The sequence below is a fragment of the Furipterus horrens genome, unplaced genomic scaffold (genome assembly GCF_987537825.1).
Source record: "Furipterus horrens unplaced genomic scaffold, mFurHor1.1.pri manual_scaffold_5, whole genome shotgun sequence".
Classification (NCBI taxonomy): Eukaryota; Metazoa; Chordata; class Mammalia; order Chiroptera; family Furipteridae; genus Furipterus; species Furipterus horrens.
The window spans coordinates 135699731-135722606 of record NW_028327175.1 but is presented as its reverse complement, the minus strand read 5'-3'; the positions used below and the strand labels follow the sequence as shown (position 1 = coordinate 135722606).

The 22876-nt window shown below is 53.2% G+C and overlaps 1 protein-coding gene across 1 annotated transcript in view; it reads right to left on the bottom strand.

Moving 5' to 3' along the window:
- SLIT1 (slit guidance ligand 1) overlaps positions 1-22876 on the bottom strand; it is a 158539-nt gene that overhangs the window by 46564 nt on the left and 89099 nt on the right. Inside the window, exons 5-11 of the mRNA XM_090277906.1 lie at positions 7790-7861; positions 6683-6754; positions 6065-6136; positions 5362-5525; positions 2177-2324; positions 1637-1708; positions 1010-1081 (exon numbers count right to left, since the gene is read on the bottom strand). Of these exons, the coding sequence (XP_090134032.1) occupies positions 1010-1081; positions 1637-1708; positions 2177-2324; positions 5362-5525; positions 6065-6136; positions 6683-6754; positions 7790-7861 (672 nt within the window). The remainder of the gene's footprint in view (positions 1-1009; positions 1082-1636; positions 1709-2176; positions 2325-5361; positions 5526-6064; positions 6137-6682; positions 6755-7789; positions 7862-22876) is intronic.

The window sequence follows — 22876 nt, the reverse complement described above, 5'->3', positions numbered from 1 at the left end:
GGACTTGACTCCGAGAGAAGGTATACATATAAGGCATGATCTGGCCACCTCCTGCACTCACCAACAGGGAGCTCCATCCTGTTCTACTTCCTGGGACCCTAATCTACATGAGGCATGTGTCCAGGGCTGCCTGGGGACAGGTTAAAACACCATTCCTAAGAGTAACAAAAGGCCCTACCAACGCGGAGCTCACCTGACTGCAGGGCAGCTTGAGTGCACACTCTATACAGACAAAGAGCCGTGGGACCTCGGAGTGAGGGGCTTGGAGAACATAGGAATGGGGGTGTGAGGGATAAGCAAGGGTTCTTGGAAAAAGAGAGATGATGAAGTCACACTTCCAAGATGAATTATTTTTGGTGTGCTAAATTTAATTTTTATTCTTCTGAGATAAATTTTTAATCCTGCATGATGTTTTATGGATTGACAGACATCCCCGCCCCCCAGTAAACCCTTGAGAAAGGGAAATACTGGAGAAAGGTGAAGGTTAACACTGTCTTTGCATTACCACCACAATTTGGGATCAGAGCATGTTTGGGATGAAAGGTACAGGTGTGACGAATGTCACAATTAAAGCTGGTGGTTACTGTCATGGTAGGTGACCTGGGGAAGGCTCAGGAGCACAGAGTGCTGGGCCTCTGTGGGGAGGAAGGGCCAACATGAAAGCTGGGCCAGGTCAAGTGGCTGCTCTAAAGAATGCTGGGAAAATCCCCACTGTGGTGGAAAAAGCATCGCAGTTGCCAAGGCAACAGCTCCACCTAGATTTTTCATGCACTCAGTCCTTGATTCCCTCCCGACTCCCAGCTGCAGAGGGTCCACCAGTGAAGAAGAGTGTGCTGGACACACAGCAGGCCTGGACTTTGCAGCCAAAGGAAAACCTGTTGAGGTCAGGTGTGGGGGTGGGGCGGCTGTGCTCTCTCTCCCTCCAGCACCCACCAGAGGGGCCTCGGGCTCTGCTGCCTCCTTGGGGGACACCCTGGACCCCTGCAGGGGCCTTGGTGCTGCTACTTACAGTGAGTTCAGGGAGCGGAGGCCCTGGAAGGCATCAGGAGCGATCTCTGTGATCTGGTTGTTGCTCAGGTCTCTGCACAGTGAGCAGGAGAGAGGGTGGCTGAATCCCTCAGTGGCCATCAAGCCCTGCCTGGTCCCCTCTCCCTCCCAGATGCCATGTGAGGGCAGGGGCTTCTTTGAAATTAGAAAAGTGAGGGGCCCGTTCTCTCTTGCATCAGACTAACCCATGGCCACTATCACCCTGTGCATGGACAGAACACTCCAGGCTTGGTCTGGTTTTGACAAAGCTTTCCCCCACCTCCCAGCTGTCCCCTACATTGCCTCTAATGAACACAGTAGCTCCTACTGGTGCCTAAGCTGAAATGGGAGGATGACAGTCACTTCTAATCATATGCCAGGCTTCGGCTCAACATTTAGGCCTCAGGATAGCCCTGCAAGGAGGTCACACCACTGTCATCCTCATGTCACAGATGAGCCACCTAAGGGGCAGGAATGCCAGAGAGCACCTTGCCCGGGGCCTCTCAGCCATCAGAGGCAGTGTCAGGACCTGCCCAGGGCTATGCATGCCAGGTCCCGGCTCTTGCTCCTGCCCTGTGCCAACTCTCAGGAAGCAGTGGGAGGCACTCACATGCGCCGCAGTTTTCTGTAGGGAGAGAAGGCTCCCGGGGGGATGGACTTGATTCCGTTGAGCTCCAGGCGGCTGCAAGGAGAGAACAGAGGAGGTGCCAGGTCAGATCGGCCCAGTCCCAGTTGTTGCCTGCTGGGCTCAAGCCAGGCCCTTTGTCCCCCTGCCCTGCTCCCATCCACTGTCTGGAGCCAGTGAGCTGGCACAGCAGAGAAAAGGGGCTGCTGTGATGGGAGCTCCATTATCCTTGGCTGCCATGGCTAAAAGCGGCCCATGAATGATGCTAATACTAAGAAACCAATTCTAGCAGACTCACCCAGCTGGGCTGGACAGATGGACCACAGAGGAACACCCCTTTCCAGCCCTCCAGAGCTGCCCAGCCTTGGGCAGAGAGCTCAGCCAGCCAAAGCAAACTAGATCTCCTCATTTTGCACTGGAGGGCCCTAGGGCAAGCCCTGGGCTAGTGCCCGCTCCAGCTCTTCACTGGACCACCAGAGCCTGGCCCCGCCCCAGGGCCTGCGTCCCTGTGCCTGTCCTACTCACATCTCCGTCATGGTCTCGGGCAGGTTGGCAGGGATAGCGGTGAGGCCTTTGCCACGACAGTCCACAATGCCATTGCTGCAGGTGCACATGGCCGGGCAGGAGCCGGAGGAGAGGGTGCAGGAAGGCACGTGCCCTGCCTCCCCCTGGCCTGTGGAAACAGTGGGCTGTGACCTCAGGGTGTCCTGTGTCAGCACCTCCCTCCTGAGGTACACACTGATGAGTAGGGACAGGGCACATGGTGTTTCTGGGTGATGATGAACCAAAGATCACCAAGAACTCCAATGTAACTCTGTGGGCACCTGGCACATAGAGGTACTTGTCCGATGTTTGCTGAACTTGAATCTGAACCTAACTGCATAAGAGTGTGATTCACATGCTAGGAAGCCCTATTCTAAATTCTAAAGCTCCAGGTTCTTGTCCAAGTCACTCAGCACTATTAGGCCTAAGTCTCCTCATCCGTCACTGAAGGATGACAATGACTAAATTTGCCTAGCATTCACTCTGTGCCACATGCTGTGATAAGTGTTGTACACGTTCTTTAATCCTACTGTTTAACCTAGGAGGAGCATGATATTATTATGGCCATTTTACAGGTGAAAAAACAGAGTCCTTGATATTAATTAATTTGTGGAAAACCCCACAGCGGATAGGTGCTAAAACCAAGATGAAGCCCAGTGTCTGATCAATTACTTTAAAGTATAAGTTATAGAGAGTGCACTGTCTTCAGTGTAGAGCTGGCTGATTTCCACTTACGGATACGCCCACAGAACTGTCCCCTAGACATGGAACATTTCTACCACCCAAGATGGCTCATCTGCCCCTTCCTCAGGGTAACCATAATTCTGAGCTCTAGCACCAAAGATTTGTTCTGCTTGTTTGTGGACTTCCCATAAGCAAAACCAGACGGCAGGTTCTCTTGTATCTGGCTTCTTTTGCTCAATAGAAAATCTTTGAGATTCACCCATGTTGTGTGTATAATCAGTAGTTTGTTCTTTTGGAATGCTACTAGTGTTCTATTGTACAGGTAAGTCCTAATTAGTTAATCCACCCCCTTGTGGGTGGGCATGTGTGTTGTCTCCAACTCGGGGCTATTTTGCAGAAAGCTGCCTTGGATATTCTTGGACACATGTGTTCACAGAGCATATGCACATACCCAGCAGTGGAGCTGCAGGGTCACGGGTAGACATATGTTGGGCTTTTATAGATTCTGCTAAACAGCTGTGGGAAGTGGCTGAGCCAATTTACACTCCCACCAGTGTTTTTTTTAATCCTCAATCAAGGATATGTTTATTGATTTTAGAGAGAGAAGAAGGGGGAGCGAGAGGGGGGGAGGGAAACTGATGTGAGAGAGAAATATCTAGTTGTTGCCTCTTGCATACACTCCAGCTGCGCCCTGACCGAGGATCAAACCCTCAACTTTCTGGTGTACAGGACAAGGCACCAATCAATGAACCACCCAGCCAGGCCCCACCAGTTTTAACCTCTAATCCTTTCCTTGGCTCCCCCGAATGGTGGGTGCCAAGATCAAAGGAGACAAAGTTCTGAGGGCTTCTGACAAATTGTGAAAGTGCCCTTCTCAGGAGAGCGGTTGTCAGGGTGAACAAACCCTGGAGACTCCCCGATGACAGAAACCGGGGTATTCTAAATGCAAAGAAAAGGGTTTCATTTCAAAATAAGAATTGTCCAAGTGAATTATCCACTCCTCTTCCTAAAAGCTGTGGCAGCTGTAATCACTCAGAGGAGCAGCATTAGCCCTGGCTCCTCTCACACGTGAGTACGTACCAATGTGCACACACACGCTCACACACTCTCACACATACACACACAGTCTCAACCACACACTCAAAACATGCTCACACATTCTTACACATACACATTCACATACTGTCTCCACATACACTCACACAGTCACATAGGCACGCTCACACACCCACATACCCTCGCACACGCACACTCACGTGCACACACAGTGGCCCTGAGCACAGAGGGCTCAGAGCAACCTCAGGCGCTGCCGGCGCTGTGCGAGGTGAGCCGCCCACGGAGGAGGGGAGGCTGAGCCCAGCACACGCTGAGCCCTCAGAGCTCAACGCGGCTGGCTGGCTCAGAGTCCACGGGGCCAGGAGAAGTGGACAGCCCTAGCCCTCTGTGGTGAACCTGAGAACTGTGCACTCACTCAGCAAACATTTCTTGAGCATCTCTCTGCCAAGCCAGGCAAAGTGCTGGGGACGTGGCCAGAAACCACAACATGCGTATCCCACATGCTCACGGAACTTACAGTCGATCGGGGACCGCCCCGGGCTCAGAGAAGGCTCCCCGAGCTCTGTGAGTGAGAGGGAGTCAGCAGGCAACAAGGCAGGAAGGCTGTGCCTACAGGGGAACAGCCTTTGAGGAGGCCCGGTGGGAGGCCCCTGCTCCAGGGAGGGGCAGAGGAGGGCCCAGCTGGAACACACGGAGTGAAAAGGTTTCGGGGTGGCAGGGAAGCTGGGATGACCCTGCCCCGGCCTTGCAGAGGCTGAGGGCAGTTAGGACTCTCCCAGGAGACCAGGGGGCCAGTGAGCACTAGGCAGCAGTGACCTGCCCAGACTTGAAAATCCTTTTAGGTCTTTCTGGGGGCAGTATGGAGATCAAAGGGGCCAGAGAAGAATGGGGGGTAGGGAGAGGCAGGAGGTTCTCATGAGACCCCAGGTAGACGATGGGGGGCACACAGATTCTGGAGCTCACCTCATCTCAAGCCAAGGCTAGATGGGCCACTTCAATGACTTTTCAGGGTAGCAGGAGTGAGGCAATCACAGGAAGGAAGAGGTGGTGATAGGAGGAGGGAAAGTAGGGGGACAGAAGGAGACAATGAGGACAAGAGGAAGTGAGGGGAAGAGAGGACGGGTTGGGGCAGGAGGGAAAAAGGAGTGAAGGCCAGAGGTGATTTGTAGAGACACAGGCAATGGGTGAGAACAGGAGATAAAAGATGGACGGGAGGGGGAGATGGTGGGCACAGGAGGAGACAGGTAAGGATGGGTAAAGAAAGAAGGTGATGAGTAGGGACAGGAGGTGATGGATAGGACAGGAGGTTGGGTGGGCCAGGCATTCATGTGTGGTGGTGACAGGAAGTCGTGGGGAGGGGAAGGAGATGGAGGGGCAGAGGGAGGCAGGTGATGGGCAGCCGAGAGCCCCAGCAGGCCTGCACCCACCTGAGCAGCTGAACTCGCTCTTCTGGACCTCGGCCACATTGAGGCCGCGGAGGCTGGCGGGGCCCGAGCATTGGGTGAAGAGCCCGATGGTTGGCCGCTGCCTCAGCCACTGGGAGAGCCAGGCCAGGTGGCAGTCGCAGAACAGGTGGTTGGAGTGCAGGCGGCTGCAGGGGCACAGGGGCGCTCACAGCCCACCTGAGCCCCCAGACCCCAGCCAAAGAGTGGGCTCCCCTCTATGCAGGAGGGGCCAAGCCCTGTGCTGCACTCAACCCAAGCATAGTGTATGTGCAGCCAGCCCGCAGCTCCAACTCGGGGACTATGCCCAGCCCCAGGGGACTCCCCAGTGGCGGCCTGTGCCCCTGGCATGCTCTGTGCCCCCCCTCGGCTGGATCTTGCCCAGCGCATGTGGATTCACCTCCCTGAACTCACACAGACCCACTGCCCCAAATCACGTAAATCATTTTTGAACACAAAAAGAAATCATTTGTTGTCCAAGGAAAAATCAAATATAAATGGCATTCAACGTCCTTTCAATTTATATGAACTCCCCTGACTCCACCTGCCATCAGCCCACCCTGGCTGGTCACTGGGGGCACAGAGAAGGAGCCCCGCCCTGCCTGTGGAGGCCTCCGACCCCTGTTCCCCCTGCCCTGGCACCAGCCACGCTCGCTGTGCACCCACCCCACCCCCTGAGCTGACTCACAAGGTCCGCAGCTTGGGCATGTGGTTGAAGCTGGACACGGGGATGGTGGTGATGTTGTTGTTATTGAGTGTCCTGTCGGGGGAACCAGAGTCAGTCAGCCTCCGTCCGCAGGAGCCCCTGTGGAGGGAAAGCAGGCCTTCTCTCTGACAAGCAGGCAGGCTCCCCTGTTGTGTTCCACGGTCCACCTTCCAGCTGCACCAGCCCTGGGCTGGACCCGGGGGCCACACCAAAGAGCATAACGTATGGAGCCACCGCAGGGAGGCCCTGGGCGGAGCCAGTGAGTAGGAGGCAGCTGCACCACAAGCCCCGAGTCTGGGAGGGCACGGGAGAGGAGCAAGGAGAGGAACAGCATGTGTGCGGGCTTAGGCTGGCTTAAGGAAGGAGTGGGGTTTAGAGAGCCACGTGTCCCAAACTCCTGGAAGACACAGCCATCACCTGGGGGTCATCATTAGCAGGGTAAACCTGGGCCCCACTGCTGTGGGCACTTGGGCTTCAGGGGCATGAGTCTAGGAGGGCCTGCAGCCTGCCTCCAAGTCCCCTGCCTCCTGCACTGCTCCAGGGCCCCACCTCCTGCTGCCTGGGCCCTGGCACCTGCTTCCCTCCCTGTGTTTTACTTACAGCACCTCCAGCCCCCGGAGTGCCCGGAAGGCCCCTTCCTCGATGCAGCTGATCTGGTTCTTGTCCAGCTGTCTGTGAAGCAAAGGAAGGGTGCAGAGAGGAGGGCACACCGCTGAGAGCCGGGAGGGTCAGACATTTTTATCAGGCACTCCATGCAACTTTTTTTAAAGAGTCCTGACCCTCATCATTTGTTCAGTACAAATGCACCAATCCAAGTAGTGAATAGTAAGAGTTTAAGTTATTCCTTACTTTTGGTTAAAACAATAAATGTAAACAAAAGCTTTATTATATTCCTCTACATAACCTCGCATATCTCCTGGGGAGCAGGCGCCCTGCCCCAGTTTGGAGACCACCTAGAGGGTGCTGGCAACTGAAAAATGAGTCAGTCACAGAAGCGATGGCAGCCAGAGCTGGCAGACAGATTCCAGCCCGAGCGCCAAGTGAGACAGACTAGCTGTGGCTACCTGGAGTGCCGCTCCCGAAATACACTGAAGCTTGGCTCTGGGCTCCCTGGGAAAGAATGCTGTGATCAATTACCAGTGTCTGCTACAGGCATGAGCAGGGGGTCAGGGAGTGACAAGCATGCCAAGCCTTTGCCATCCCTGAAGCTGCCAGACTGCAGGGAGGTGGTAGCCTGGACTAGAATACATTTGAATAAGAATAAACCATTACGTTTAAATTGCATTGGACAAAGTGCCATGTCTCATTGAAACCTCAGAACAAGCCTGTGAGGAAGTGTGACAGCCTCCCTTTACAGAGCAACATGTCAAGGTTCAGTGACGTTAGCTGACTTGTGGCAGCTTATACAATAAGTGTCTGAAAGAGAAGATTCAAGCCCAGCTCTCCCAGGCCACTGAAAGGCAAGGGCATGGAGACTATCCATTCAAATGGACCAAGAACATCACCTGAGGAGCCCACAGTTCAAGACATTCCCTTCAACCCGGTCCTCAAAGGCTGCCTGTCTCCTCGGGCTCCATATTGTTCCAGAAGACCATGCTGGCTCCAGCCACCTCAGAGTCCAGTGCCTTGGCTGCCTGGACACTCATAAGGATACTGCCAGGGCTGGCCCTGTAGCCCCAGCCCCCTCTATTCCAGGCCTGTACTCACAAGTTTTTGAGATCTGTGGCTCCACGGAAAGCCTTCCTGGGGACAGCCTGGATGGCATTCTCACTCAGGTCCCTGTGTGGATCAAGCCAAAGGGAGAAAACGCTGGTCAGAAGAGATTTGTCCAGGGGGCCCTGATGGGTCAGGGAGGTCGGGGGCCAGATGGAGGGCCCAGTCACAGCTGCATTCCAGGACCCGTGACAGTGCCTGGCACACGAAGGCACTGAATGAATGAATGAATGAATGATCTGCAGCCTGGTGCCCAGTCACCTCCCATTCTCTGGGCAGAAGGGCTGCAACTGGAGGGAGAAGTGCGGGGCATGGGTAGCGAGCTCTGCCTGACCCCAGACCCAGGGAGGTCAGCTCAGCCCAAGGGATGCAAAGGAGACAGCAAAGGAGGGAAGGACTCCTCGAGGGGCCCGCAGCCCCCCAGGGACCTGTGGTGAGTGCACCTTGGAAGAAAGCCCCTTTAGCCCCAGGGTAACCCAGCCAGTAAGTGGCTGCAAAACCCGGGGCTGGGTATGATTCCACATCCCTTGCTCTCAGGGCTGTGAGCACACAGCCACCGCTCAGAGCCTGGCCCACCCTGGGGGCTGCAGCACCATGGCCCTGCCCTGTGGCTTGGAGGGCAGGGATTACTGAGGACTTCATCCCCACCCCCACCCCCCATCATCAACATCCTGATATGAGGGAGGAGGCACTGTAGGGGCTGCAAATCTCTGGCCTCTTGGAGCCTAGGCCAGCTTGTGGACCTTTATTCCAGCTCTTCTGGCAAGCCAGGGCCTCTGGCACCTGCTCACCTGCCTCTCTGTCCCTCTCTCGACCTCTTCACTACAGACATTTACAAAAGTCCCTTTCCTTCCCATAGTGTGGTACCAACTGCCCTGCGTTCTGAGCGTGTCCCCCTGGGCCACACTGCCTAGCACTTCACGTGTGCGAGTGCACATGACCCTCACACTGACCGTGGGCAAGTCCTATTACCATTCCCAGTTCACAAAGAGGAGAGGAAGGGTCAGAAGCTAAGCAGCTTCTTCAGGGGAACACAGCTGGTGGGTAGTGGCTTCAGAATTTGAACCCAGGCAGTCAGGTCCCAGAGCAGCCCTGGAAGTAGAGACTGTTACGTTGCCCATTTTGCAGAGGAGAGAACTTAAGTATAATACCCAAGGTTGACTGGGATGGGGACCCAGGCAATATGCCCGAGACCCCTACATCAGACACCTCAGACCCCAGCCCCTTCTTGTGGCCAGGCCCTCGGGGCTTGATCGTCTTCTTCCCATCCCCCATGCACCCCATGAGCCCTGAGAACATGGCCCCTAAGGCCCCCAGGGCCCCCAGCATTGTCACCTGAGCTGTGGGGGCTTCCGTCACTCTGTTTGGGTTTTTCTGCAGAGACAAGGGAACAGAAGCACTGCAGCAGAGTACACAGGGCCCTGAGTTCAGAAAGGCTGGTTAGAGTCACAGCTCCCCCACCTCCTGGCTATGCATCTACAGGCCAGCCCAGTGTCTCTGTGTTATTTGAGTAATCGGTACCATGACCCGACAGCCCATACCAGCTCTATTGTTCCCTTGGCCTGTGGGCTTGTTCTCTCCCTCTTCTTCAATGGGATGCTGGGCAGGGCCATCTGACAGGTGAATTACTTCATTGGGAGCAAGGGCTGTGCAAGCCACAGAGATAAATGAGGAGGCCCACACCCAGGGGCTCATGGTCACAGTAACTAGGGGCCAAGGCAGACATGGAAGCCCCACGCAGAATCAAACCGGCCTTGATGGAGTATCTATGCACATCAGCGACAGCTGGGCTCATGCCTGTGCAGGTAACCACAGGTGCACAGAATACCCTAGAACACTCACAGCCCGTGGCAGACACACAGGAAACCAGTGAATAAAATCTCCCTCCTTCATTCAGCAAGTGTGTGCTTAGAGCTGGCCTCCTGCTAGGGACACTACAGACTCCCATGGCAGCTTACAATCATCATTGGAAGGGCAGTATTTCCAAAGAGATGTGTGAGCTTGGAGAAGCGAGTGACCCCTCTACCTGAGGGGGAGGAGAGGAACTCTGAAGCTGATCCTGAAAAATAAGTCAGAGCTTCTCAGAGAGAAAAGGGAGATGAGGGAAGCCCCTTCTGAGCAGTGGGAAGGCCCGGAGGCAGGAGGGAACAAGGCAGGTGGGCTGGTAGGTGTCTATGGGAGTTTTGTGGTGGTTTTAAAATTTGTCCACATATTCTTTGACATTCCTCCCTTCAAACAATAGAGCTTAATTCTCCCCTTAATTGTGGGTGGGATTTAGGAACTCACTTCTGAAGAACAGAGGATGACAGAAGTGATGGATAATTTCTGAGATTATATCATAAAAGATCCTTTTATGTAGATTCCTCCTTCCTCTCTCTCAGATAGCTCTCTCTGGGAGGAGCCAGCCTCAATGTCACCAGGACACCAGCAGCTCTCTGGAGAGGCCCACATGGGAAGGAACTGAGGCCTCCCGCCAGCAGCCAGTACGGGCTTGCCGGCAATGTGAGGGAGTCTTCATGGAAGCAGTCTCCAGCCCCAGCAAGCTTCCAGATGATGCAGCCTGGTCTCAATGTTGGTGTCCCCACCCAAATTCAGATGTTGAAACCCTAATGCCCAAGGTGATGGCATTAGGAAGTGGGGGCTTTGGGAGGGGCTTAGGTCTTAAAGACCAAGCCCTCATGAATGGTGTGGGGCCCTGGTAAGAGTTCTGAGCCAGTGCCTCTGCTCCTTCTGCCCTGGGAGGGCACAGCCAGGAAGCAAACCCGCCCCAAACACCAAATCTGCCAGCACCTGGGTCCTGGACTTCCCAGCCTCCAGAACTGTGACAAGTAAATATTTGTTGTGCATAAGCTACTCAGTCTCTGGAATTCTTGTTAGCGCAGTCCCAGCTCACACCTTGACTGCAATCTCATAAAAGACTCCAAGCCAGAACCACCCAGCCACCTGGAGGAACTGTGGGTTAATAAGTGTTTATTGTTCTTATAGGCCACTCTATTTTGAGGTACTTGGCTACACAACAGTCAAAGACTAAAACGGGTGCTTTGTGGGAATGACCCACAAGAGGAGAGGCTTGGAGGCTGTGCAGAGAGCATGGTCCTGACATGCAGGCATGAGGCCCCCCTGGGAGTTTCTGAGGAGGGCGGGGCCACGCTTCCACTTGGCGCAAATGAGCTGCAATATGTCAGGAACCTGGCTCCATCACATCCCTCTCTGCGCCCCAGTTTCCTCATTTGTCAAATGCAGAGGCTGAGCCCAATGATGTTTACTCTCCTTGCCAATGTGTGTGTGCCACATGCTGAACACTCCAAGACATGGCAAGCAAGGCGCTTGGCTCCTGGGGCATTTGAGATCCCAGGGAGCAGGGGAAGGGGAGGGGGCCCATTGCTGGCTGTGTGGCTTCTGAGAGGAGTGGGGTGAGAGAGGACAGACACAGCTACTCTCCTGCTCCTGCTCCTGCTCCTGCCCACGGCGAATCAGGGAGAACAGACCATGTGCGGAGAGGGCAACACAAGGGTCGGGGGAGGGGGAAGTGTCCAAGAGACGTCCACGGAATCAGGAAGATGAGGCCGCACAGGGATGAGGACCTCCAATGGGACCCTCGACTTGGCCCCAGCTGGCCGCTACTCTGTTTAATCCTCACCACGACCCTGAGAGGAAGGTTTTCTATTTGTATTGATTATTTTATTGACTCAGGCCAACCTCATTCCAGAAAGGCTTTGAGGTAGTTTATAGGGATTTATAAAACAGCAAGAGAGCAGGAGTGAAAAGTGGGACAAAGAGAAGAAGAAAAATCAATGGTAGATACCAAGAATGCAGCCCCAGGTAACCCACACACCTGCCAGGTCCAGGCAGAGCATGAGGAAAGGAGATGCTGCTCAGTTAACAGTGCCCCCAATATATGTATAAACTTAAAAGCACCAGTTTCTCCAGAGTATAGCTATTTGGGGCACTAAGATGAGACAAGAATTTCCCCAGGGGTCTCTATTAAAAAATGACAGTGTAGCCTAATCAATAACATTAGCTCCTTATAATAAATGGGTTTCAAGTGTCTGCTTCTTACAAAAACATCACATCAAAATAGGTTCAGGAAAAGCAATTCTATAAAAACTCACACCAGGAGCTACGTGAGGAGGGAGGGTCAGGAACAGGCTTTACAAAGGCAGGAGACAGGGTAGAGTCTTGAATGATCCAGGAGCGGTTGGATTTGCCTGGAGAAGAGGGTGCTGGGGAGAGGTGTTGGCAGAAATAAGCCTTGCAGGCCAGAGAGAGTGACAGGTTAGAGCAGAGAGGGGTATATCTGATGGTCTTTTAGGCACCAAAGCTTACAGAGGAAAGCTGCTGCCTGTGGGCATACAGGCGGTACAACACCAAGAGCCAGTCCAAGAGGTGAGGGTCCAGGGATGGAGCAGAGCTGAGCTGACCCGGGGACCTTAGGCCCAGGCCCAGGTCAGGCCACAGCGCTGAGCAGCTCACATTGGTTAAATGAGAAAAGGAAACGTTATTTGAGACGCTGGAAGAGGCCGGCCTCTCTACCAGAGGAAAACAGGTGAGCCTTGGAAGTCTGAGAAAAATGCAGTATGCTGGCAGCAGAGGGGGCAGTGGGAAGAGCTTGACTCTCTGATGAGAAGGTTCTAGGCTCAATTCCTGCTTCCACCATTTCCCAGCCATGGGCCCCAGAAAGTTACGCAACTGACAGCCATAGTTTCCTTATTTGTAAAATGGGGATAAAAGTACTACCACACTGGGCTTTGGAGAAGATTGAGTTAACGTAGTTAAGCCTCTGTCTTTTTACCTCTTAAATCTGGCAAAATTTAAGAAATGCTGGCTTTTGTCCCGCCCAAGACCCAGTCTGCCGGATGTTTTCCCAAGGTTCTGACGATCGTTTCCAGAACTTCCTCTAGGGGGCGCCAGAAGCATTCCCTCGACTTGGATTTCCTCTCGCCATATGGCAGCACAAAACAAAGCTATTTTCTTTTTATTAATTTTTTTTGCTCCAGTTGACTTCCTACCTGGTCAACAATTGCTTTGTGTTTCCCAAACCTTTTGAAATAAAGTTTCTCATCTGCATTTTCACCCATTGGCATGAAAACCCAAAAGGCACCACCTACATCTTTCCATCTTTCCCTATCACATTTTCAGCGTCCTTGAGCCTCCTCTCATGATGACCTTGTCACTGGTTCCGAAGTGAGGAGTGCGGCCAGGGTGTGTTGGGGCAGGAGGAGATACACTGAGAAAGGCCATCCTGGAGGAGGGAGGGCTCTGGAGCTGCAAGGACAGAAGCTGGTGGCCTGGTACTGGCCAGGGTAAGCGAAGGGCACGGAGCCATGGGGCAGACAGAGGCTCAGAAGGGAGTCCCAGGCAGGAGAGCGAAAAGCAGATCCCCGGAGCAAGGACCCAGCCGCCAGACAAGGGGCAGGTCTGGAGAGAGAAACACAGGCCTGGGACAGATTCTAGGGTGAGCACAAGGTCCTGGATTGCTGACATGTCCCCTGGGGATGCTGATATGGCTGGCCTGGGAAGCACACACTGAGAGGCCGGGGTGTAAAGGAGAAGGCCCACAGCTGAGAGTCAAATAAAAACGCGGGTTCAATGAGCCCTGACTCATGCACTTAAATCATATGGTCTTAGGCAAATCAACCTCTTTGGCCTCAGTCTTCTCACCTCCAAAAATGGGGGTGAGAAGTAGCACCTACTTTTCAGGATCTGATGTGAGAGGCACTGTGTGTGCCCTGCCTGCTCCTCCACTTCTGCTGCTGCCCCTTCAGTTCCTCAAATCTTTCTGCCACAGGATCTTTGCAGCCACTGTTCCCCTTGCCTGGAATAGTCATCCGCTTTTCACCCAATAAGCTTCTATTCATCCTTCACACCTCAGTCTACAAACACCTCCCCTGACAGCTTCCTCACCTAAAGGCTCCTGGGACACCCCTGCCCTTCCTCCTTAGCACTAATGCAGAGTTGTAATGAAATACTGGTGAGTTGAAATTAATGAAATTCTGATGTTTGCTTAATTAACATCCATCTCCCCCTCCAGACCATCATCACCCAAGGTCAGACACTGTCTCTTGGTTCCCATTGTCTCCCTGGACCTGGCACATGGCAGGGGCTCAGTCATTTTAATGGAATTGAGCTAAAGAGGATTATTACATGATTCTCTTGCTCCAATCCCTCTGCATTTACCTGACCCAAACTAGGAGTCAGGACAGGCCATGCGGCTGAGAGGAGAAGGCAGAGGCATGGGGATAAGGGCTCTGAAAGGGAAGGGAAGCACTGGAGAAGCACTTGCTGCTGCCCACGTTGTTATAATCAGCCCTGCCTGGCCCTTCACATGTCCTCATGGAACGTAAATAACTGAGCATCCTCGGTGGTTCTGAGGTGGCACCAGTAGCACCAACAGGGAGTTGTGGGCAGCCCAGGGAAGGTGAGTGGCTCTTCTGGGAAGAAAGGGAGCCGGAGTCCACTCTGGAGGGCTCGGGGTAAAGGGCCTGCAGGCAGGGATCCCCAGCCTGAGCCCCACCACTCAAGATCAGGGGTCTTGAGAGGCAAGCTGCTGCCAATAGCAGCCCCCCAGGGCAGGGAACACGCAGGAGACCCCCAGCAAGGGCCCATCCCCTGAAGAGAAGGGGGCAGCCAGGCCCACACCCTGACATGGGCACCCCCGCAGGCACCCCACTCCTGCCGCCTCTCCTCCCAAACGCTGCCAATCTTCCCAGCCTCTGACAGAGCTCAGGAAGGCAGGGGCTGGAAAGCTGAGGTCGGGACCCCATGTTCTCACTGCTAATCCCACTTCACGCTCTAACCAGATTGGGCTCTGCTGGCAGACTGGCCTCTAAGAGGATCAGCAGGGGACTCAGCCACGGCTGCTGGGCACCAGCCAAGGCCAGACCTGGCCCTGGGTCCCTCCGCCCGCTTGGCCGCCCCACTGCGGACAGAGCTCAGGCCTGTTCCATGTGCCTCACAGCCACATGGCAGTCTGGCCTGTCCCCTCCTCTGGCTGGTTCCCTGAGCCTGCCCAGTATGGGGCCTGGCCAGGAGGGAACCCTGCGGCCTGACTGTTCCAGGCCACCTCACCTGGGACTTCCTTGTCATGAGACTGTCAGATTAAGGACTTGACCTGGAGCAGACAAAGCTGGCCATGTACCCTCCCCAGGGGCCTCATGCAACTTTCCCAACCCCTGGTGCCTCAGTCTCCCCCTCTGTAAAGGGGGCATAATCGTGGGGTCGTGGGGCTTGACTGAGGCTGTGCATGGTACTCAGCAGGGCTGGCAGAGTTGGCTACCATTGCTCAGATCTTAATTGTCTTTATGAGAATCTAAGGTGGCGGGGAAGCAGGGGGTGGGGGGAGTGAAAAACCCAGGACTGGGAGTCAGGAGGGTGCAGCTCAAGGCCGGCTCTGACACCAGCCACTTTGTGATGTTGGACGCGACCTGCAGTTAGTTCCCTGCACCTCCCTCTCCCCTTTCAACAAAACTGACATCCCAGGGAGGTCAGGGGGCTTAAGTTACATGCGGTGTGCATCACCCTGGGCACCCTGCACAGGACAGCCTGGCATGGCTGCTGCTAGTGAGCACCACCCAGGGTCCCAGAGCAGGTGACTCAGCACCCATATCCCTGGCACCTGGGCTAGCAGGAGCTGAGTCACCTGGGGCTTTGTCAGACATAGGCTCCTCCTGGCCCTGCTACTGAACCAGACTCTGCATTTTAGCGTATTAACGTTTGAGCTGCATCGAACAGAGGGAATTTTACAAAGGTTTTCTTGCCCCCAGCTAGGGCTAAAGCAAACTGGGTTGTAACCCCTGTTCCCGGCCAGAATTTCAAAGCCGGGAGCTGAGGCCCCAACTCCTATTTGGGGGGTGGGCAACATTAGGGAGAGACTTGGACACAGACAACCCCAGTGGGTGGAGTGGGGGAAGGGCAGCCTCTCACCTGTCACCTGTGGCGTGCCACTTCCCGCCTTCATGGGGGGCGGAGGCAGCACTCACAGGAGGGGTGATCACTACATTAGCACAGATGCCCCCCTGCTTTCCTACTGGGGTGGAGACCAGTGGTACACAGCCTAGGAAGGCGCTGGTGAGAGCCAGGCTGTGCTAATCAGCTCTTCTGCGGTCAGGAGTCACCACTCCAGGCCAGGGGCTGTGGGACACACCTTCAGGGGAGAAGTTGGTGGTACCTGCTCAGTGGGATGCCACCTGGATGTCCAAGCGCACACCCTACAGTGGCTAATTCTTGATGTGAGTCTCTTGTGAATGAGTTTGTTTCATCATCTCCAGAAGTCGAGTCTAGGTGGGGGAGCGTGCAGGAGAGACCAGGGAATAGTACCAAAGGGAGGCACTGGTGGGGTGAAGGGAGACTGGTTCCACCAGCCACAGGCCTAGTTTCCTTTGGTCTTGGGACCCGACCCCTGCTGCTCTCACAACAAAGGAATGATGGACACTTTGCTTTCTCCGGGGGCCTGGTGGTTCTCTTAAGGGGCCGGTTCCCCTTGCTAATCCTTGTGTGCCCTCCTGACCCCCTCTCCTCTGCTTCCCTGACAGCCAGAGTCAGGCCACCGGGAGTACATGGCAGGCCATCAGATACTCCGGCGTCCTCAAAGGGGGCCTCACTGAGGACCAGGCACTGGCCAGGCAGTAGCTAGTCTGGGAGAAGAGCCGGGTGACCTGGGTACAAAACCGAGCTTGCTCAACCGGTTGCCTCTTTGAGCTTTAATTTTTCCATGAGTAACATAAGCTTATAAAAGGAGTGAATAAATAAAGGTGTGTGAAACTATCCGGAAGACTGTCTGGCACACACTAGGTGACAACTGTATTGCTGGCGAGGCTCCAAACTACCTGTACTAATTGCCAAGTGGTCCAGCTTTGTCCCCTCTCCTTCACCACCTCTCCCCCTCCTAGGCTGGTTTTAAGATTCACGGAATTAAAGCTCACACATGCTCCGGGAGGTCTTGAGGTTTTTTAAAAATGTGGAACATCCAACATTTCCCCTGGGAACTCATTTCCAAAGTCCTGTAGGTGGTTTTGGAGGCTGACACCATGGATGGTGGGATTTGAACTTTGTGGGAGAAATGGGCTGGTCTGAGCACCAGTGCACACACCCCAGGTGCTGTCGGCTGGAGAAGTGCCATCCCTCCCCTGCCCCCAACATGGCCTGGAGCCACGCATCCTCCTGTGGCCAACCCTCCCTCCAGCCCTGCACAGTTAACGTTGCAAAAACCTCATTAGGAAGAGACACCAAGCAGCCCAGATCACAGCGCCGTAAACCACCGTGGGTGACATTTCCTCACCGGACTGTTTCGTATGCAGCTACCAAGCAGCACTGCAGGTCATTCCCATGACAGAGATATCAGATGAGAGGCACGCACCCCACAAAGCAGCCACAGGGCCCAGCCAAGGAACAGCTGCTCAGAAGCAGAGTGAGGGACTCGGGACAAGCAGGAGACAAAAGCAGCAGGCACTGGTCTCAGCCACCAGGGCAAGAGCACAGTAATAGCAACAGGGTGAATGAAAGGGGGGAGGGGCGTGTGATGCGGGCCCCTCTGAATCGGAGTGCCAGGGGAGGCCTTCACTGTATCTGATCACCCATGCTGAGCTCCCAGAAAGCCCCAGGTGTTCCACTGGGTCCTGAGCAGGGAGACACTGGAGGAGACAAGGCTCTCGACCCAGACACCTACGAGTTCTGAGGACCGATAACTCTGAAGTCCAGCCTGGGTTTGACTCCATGCTCCACCTTTTACTGCCTGTGTGACCTTGGGCAACTTACTCAACCTCTCTGAGTCTGCTTGCTCACGTGTAAAGAAGGGCTAATCGCAGCTCCTTCTTGCTGAGCTATGGTGGGGATTAAATACCACATGTCGTCGGCAGCCGTCCGTCTCGAGAGACGATGGCGTAGCTTCTTGAGAGTCTATCTGCACCGCCGAGAATGGCTGTGCAGTCCGACTCGGGAGTGACAATCCCTGCCGCACTTGTTACAGGTGAAGGCAGATGGCCGTTGTTGCTGCTGTTGACGCTGCTTCCGCCTCGATCTTTTCTGGGCTGCCTCCTCGTTGCGCGCAGCCTCTGCACGTGACGTACCTTGCCTGACCGCGAGCCTCCAGGCTAGGCGGTCGTCTGCTTGAACTTCCCATGTGTTGAGATTGATACCACATGTACCATTTCTATAAAGCACTAAAACAGGCAAAACAAACCTACGCTAGTAGGAGTCAGGATCATGGCTACTGTCGTTTCTGGATGCTTGTAATGTTTTACTTTTTGATCTGGTGCTGGTTACACAAGTGTGTTCACTTTGTGAAAATTCAGCGAGTTCTACATATGAAAATATCTAACATGTACACAGGAAAGTCGTGCTTTTCTGTATATATGTTATACTACAATGAAAAGGTTTTAAAATGACATGTGAAACACTGATTTCAGGGTGTGGTGTTTGTTAGGCACGCAGCAGATGCCAGTGCCCTCCCCTGCTGGACACCCCACCCGCCCACAAGGAGGAGACAAACGGGGGGAAAACCTTCCAGGTGACAAATACCAGAAGAGCGAGGGTTCACAATTCTAGGCAGTGAGGACATAGCCAGGCTGAGGGGGTACTACACAGAGGACAGCGTGGCGAAAACAATGCCCAGCCCAAAGCGGTGAGCACGAGGACGCGCAGGCGGGAAGGCAGACACCGTGGGCCCCTGAGCATTTTGACTGTGCAGGTGAACATGCCTGCCTCCCCCAGGTAGGACAGTGTCTCCTTCTAACGCAGCGTGTTTGGGTTACACGTCTCCCTGAGGAGCCGGCGCACTGCCCTGCTCCAGGATGAGGCCTCGGGGCTGAGATGCTGGTGCTGGAGGAGAGAGGACGCAGGAGTGGGGGCAACGGGCCAACAGAACAGCCTTTATGCAGGTCTGAGTTCCTTTTCTGCCTTGCTTCAAGGAGGACCTAGGCAGTCTTAAGGGTATATTATAAAATGGAATGAGAGAGCAGGAACCAGAGGAAGAGTCAAAAGTAAATAAATGAACAGAGACAAAAGTGGGTGAAAACCTCTGAGGAGAGGAAGAGGCGCACCCTGTGAAAGCATTTGCATCTGCTCAGAGGGGCCCTGGGCCTCTTTCAGCCCCGGGGGACGGGGAGCTGCTGTATTACAGTTTCGCAGTCCATAGACAAGAACAAGCTTAGGAGAGGTGTGGCTTTTCCTTGTTCTAAAACCAAGCGCATGTGGCCTCCCACGGGTCCCATGAAGAAGAGGCCAATGGATGGGGAAGCAAGATCGTCAGCAGCAAGACCCTCAGCAGCAGTCACTTCCCCAGAAGCCAAGTCACAGACCAGCCAGTTCTCCAAAGGGTTAATTTGCTAAATTTCTTTGTTTTCTTCACCAATTTGGTTTTAGTTGAATTGTTTTCCATTTGTCTTCACAGTGGCCTTTTAGGACTGGTTGGGTTGTCCCTGCCCCAGCTCCCTGCAGTCACAGCAAGACACTGGAATGGTTTCACAGTAGTTCAAATGCCAGGAGCAGGGGCAGAGACAAATGGAACAACCCTTAAAATGCTGTAATAAAGACAAAATGCAAACCAGTCGACTCACACCAAATAGTTAAAGGAAGTAAGTCAGTTTGATGAATTGGTCATTTGACAAATTGGCCATTCAGTGAATTGACTTTTGGCAAAATGGCTTTTAGCAAAATGACATTTGGTAAATTGGTCTGCTTCTGACACGGCAATGTGCTTCACAGGACAATTACTTATACTATCACCTCCTGGGAGCAGAGCTCAGGAGAAGCCATTCTGCACACGGGTCCACCCCACACCATCCAGTACACTGCTCTTCACCAGCTGCCTTAGAATAGGGTAGCTTTTAGAATATTTTGAGCAATGCATGTACTACACAGCATGTAGACCATCCTTCATCCATATCATTTTTCTCAGTTAAACTCAGGGAATACTCTTTGGTTTCTCCAAGATAAGGACCAGGAGAGAAATGGACAGGATTTAATGTGGTTTGGGAAGAGAGGGAACCAAGAAGGAGGCAACAGGGCTGGGCAAGTAGAATCCAGGCTGTGCTTGGGGATGGGGCTCCACTAAGGGCAAGTGACCAAGTTGCCAGTCTGAGCTTCTGCAGGGAAAAGTCAAGGGCCCTGGCCAGTACACAGAGCAGCTAATGCCAGAACAGCCAACCGACTGAAGTCCATGGCAGGAGTGGTCCTCTAAAGAGGCCAAGAGGATCACAGAGTCCCTGAGGCATCCCCAATCCACTCTTTCCCTCCAAGAGGGGAATGGGGCCCATTTATTTTACCAGAGACGATGCCCATTGTCTCCCATCTCCTGAAGAGCAGTCTAGGCCTTGCCTGAGTTTGGTCTCCAGAGTTTCTCAGAAGTAAAGTGGAGTTTAAGGGATTGAAATGGCGAAAGGTCAGCTCTGGCACATCTGAAGCCCCACGTGTCCCCCCACATAGGCACCCAGGGATGCCCAAAAGGCATAAGACCCCTAACTTCCTCAAAGGCAGGCAGAAAGATAGAGCTCTGCCACGTTCCCAGGCAAGGAAGGGTTCTAGTTGGCTGAGTGAGACCTGCAGGTGGCCAGGCAAGGAAAGTCCAGCCAAGAGGAGCTGCTGGCTGGGGAGCTGTCCGTGGTGCTGAAGCCCAGGGCAGCTCTTCCTCTGATCAGAGCTAAAGACACACCTTGGATCCTAGCCACCTTCAATATTGCCCATCTGACCCACATACCAGACCTTGTCTATTCAGCTTTTCTTTCTTCTTCACCAGCTCACAGGCAGTCCATCTCATAGAACCATTATGAGTTTCAAGTTTCCCACCCTCAGACTCTTTAGGAGAAGCATGTGCTGAGCACAGTCCATGCAACTAAGCTACTTCTAGAGAAGAGTAAAACTTGATCCTTCCCTGCTTCTCGAAAAGCCAGACTTTCCATGGTCTAGGCACAGACTCACACACTGAGAGGTGCTGAGAAGTCATCTGGCCTTGCCTCCAAATAACTGTCCCCAGATCCCCACACAAAAGCCACTCACTTTAATCCTTAGGACTTTAATGATCATTACTGACTCATATGACACACAACAATACAATACAATGCACAATACAATAATAATAATATTATTAATGATAATGATGATGATGATGATAGCTTTATGCCGATTTATCATGTGCCTGGCACTGTGCTAGGTATTTTATATGTTTTATATACATTAACTCACTAATCCTTAAAACAACCTTCTGAGATAACTATTCCCATCACCTTGGTGTAGATGCTGACAGTGGGAGAGGGTGGGTATGTGTGGGTGGCAAAGAGTATATAGGAATTCACTGTGCTTTCCACTCAACTTTGCTATGAACTTAAAAGTGCTCTAAAAAATAAAGTCAGCTTTTTAAAAAATGCTCTCACCATTCCTATTTTCCAGATAGTGTAGTTGAGGCACAGTAACTTTCCCAGGCTGTCCAACTGGAGAGCCCACAGCTAACCCGCATGTGACATGGGCTCAGCACATTAGAATCCTCAAAGTGATGGGAAGGTGGGGGTCTCTAGAAGCATATGCATGTCACCAGTGACATTTGATAAGTGAACTTGGAAGAAGGGGGTTAAAACCTAAAAAGCAGAGTGTGATAATGAACATCCATAATGTTGATATTGAGTCATCAAGAAAAAGATTATGCTCAGGACCCTTGGTCTTAGAACTTAGGTAATTGTGCAATAAGTTTTAGACATAGTCTCATCAAATACAGCATGAGATTGGCATGTTTTCTCTGAGCAGCAAAGCCGTGGGGAGAGAGGAATGTCAGCCCCAGCCTGGGATGAGCACTGTCAGGGGGCTTCTCCTTACACCTGGATTCCTACAAGTATCTCAGAAACTCACTCCACCCAAGCCCCCGTAGGTCTGAAAGACAAAGAAGTGAGTTTTGGAATCCTGTGGTGAGGAGCTTCGATCATAAGTCAGTACAAATAGGCAGCATCCCCGGACCTCTGAGAAGGAAGGGGTCCTGGGGGGAAGCCTGAAGGGAGGATCCAAGGCCTTCAACCACTGGCTTCTCATGGAGACTCAGGCACACCCTCTGGGCCACCACCCATGAGCCCCCAGCAGAATGAGCAACCACCAGGACTCCTGCCCTCAGCTTCACCACAGTGTGGAAATGAGTCTAAGTCTGCAAAGACTGGAGCACAAAGGGCAGCCAGACCTCCTGTGTGGCAGCTGTGCCAGCTTCTGGGACAGACAGGAGAGAGTGGGGTGCTCTGGCCACCAGTGTGACCACCAGAAACTGATGTTCAAGTGCAGAAGCTTCCATTTGAGCACCAAAGCTGGCCCAATTCTTGATTCTCTAGGAGGGATGGAAACACTATTCCTCTTCTAGGTGGCCAGATCCAGTAGGCCTACTCTTCCCCAGTGAATGGCCAGTGCTGCCAGGCAGCCTGCTGTCCCTCCTCACTCCTTCCACACCCCAGACCAGAGGTCCCCACTGGGCTGTAGAGTCTAGAGGGCGACATACCTGTAGAAACACCTGGGTGTCCTTATTCACCCCTCACATTGTCTGCAGACTGAATGAGTTAGCCAGGACTTTGGGCTCCACCTCTCTGAGCCTTTGTTCCTTGTCTGTAATGGCACTATACAGGTCATTATCTCAGAAAGGTGCCATGAGGATTGGAGAGGTGGGTTAGCAGCTTAAGGCCCGATAAATGGGAGCTATTGCTACTGCTCTTTTTCTTATTCCTCTCGGGTCAGAGGAGATGTTGTGATAGATGAAATACAGGCCATTAAAAGCACTGCTTAAGGTCTCCTTCAAAAACCTGGTGTGTTTTCTTGGTCACCTCATAATTGTACCCATGCTCTTTTCTCCTTAGCACTTACTGTAGTTTCAGTCAATCAATTATTCATGGAATTATTTAATTACTGCTTATCCCCCCCCATTAAATCATGCATTCCATGAGGCAAGGGCCATGTCTGTTTACTGCACTCCTGGCGAAGGGGTGAGACTCATTAAATATTTTATTATTGGCTACTCACAAGGTCGAACTAGCATTTGGGGGTGGGGGGTTGTGACATTTTGACATTAAAAAATAGGTCCCCCTTCGGAATTGATGGGATAGAGGTCTGAGACCCCCTGACTGT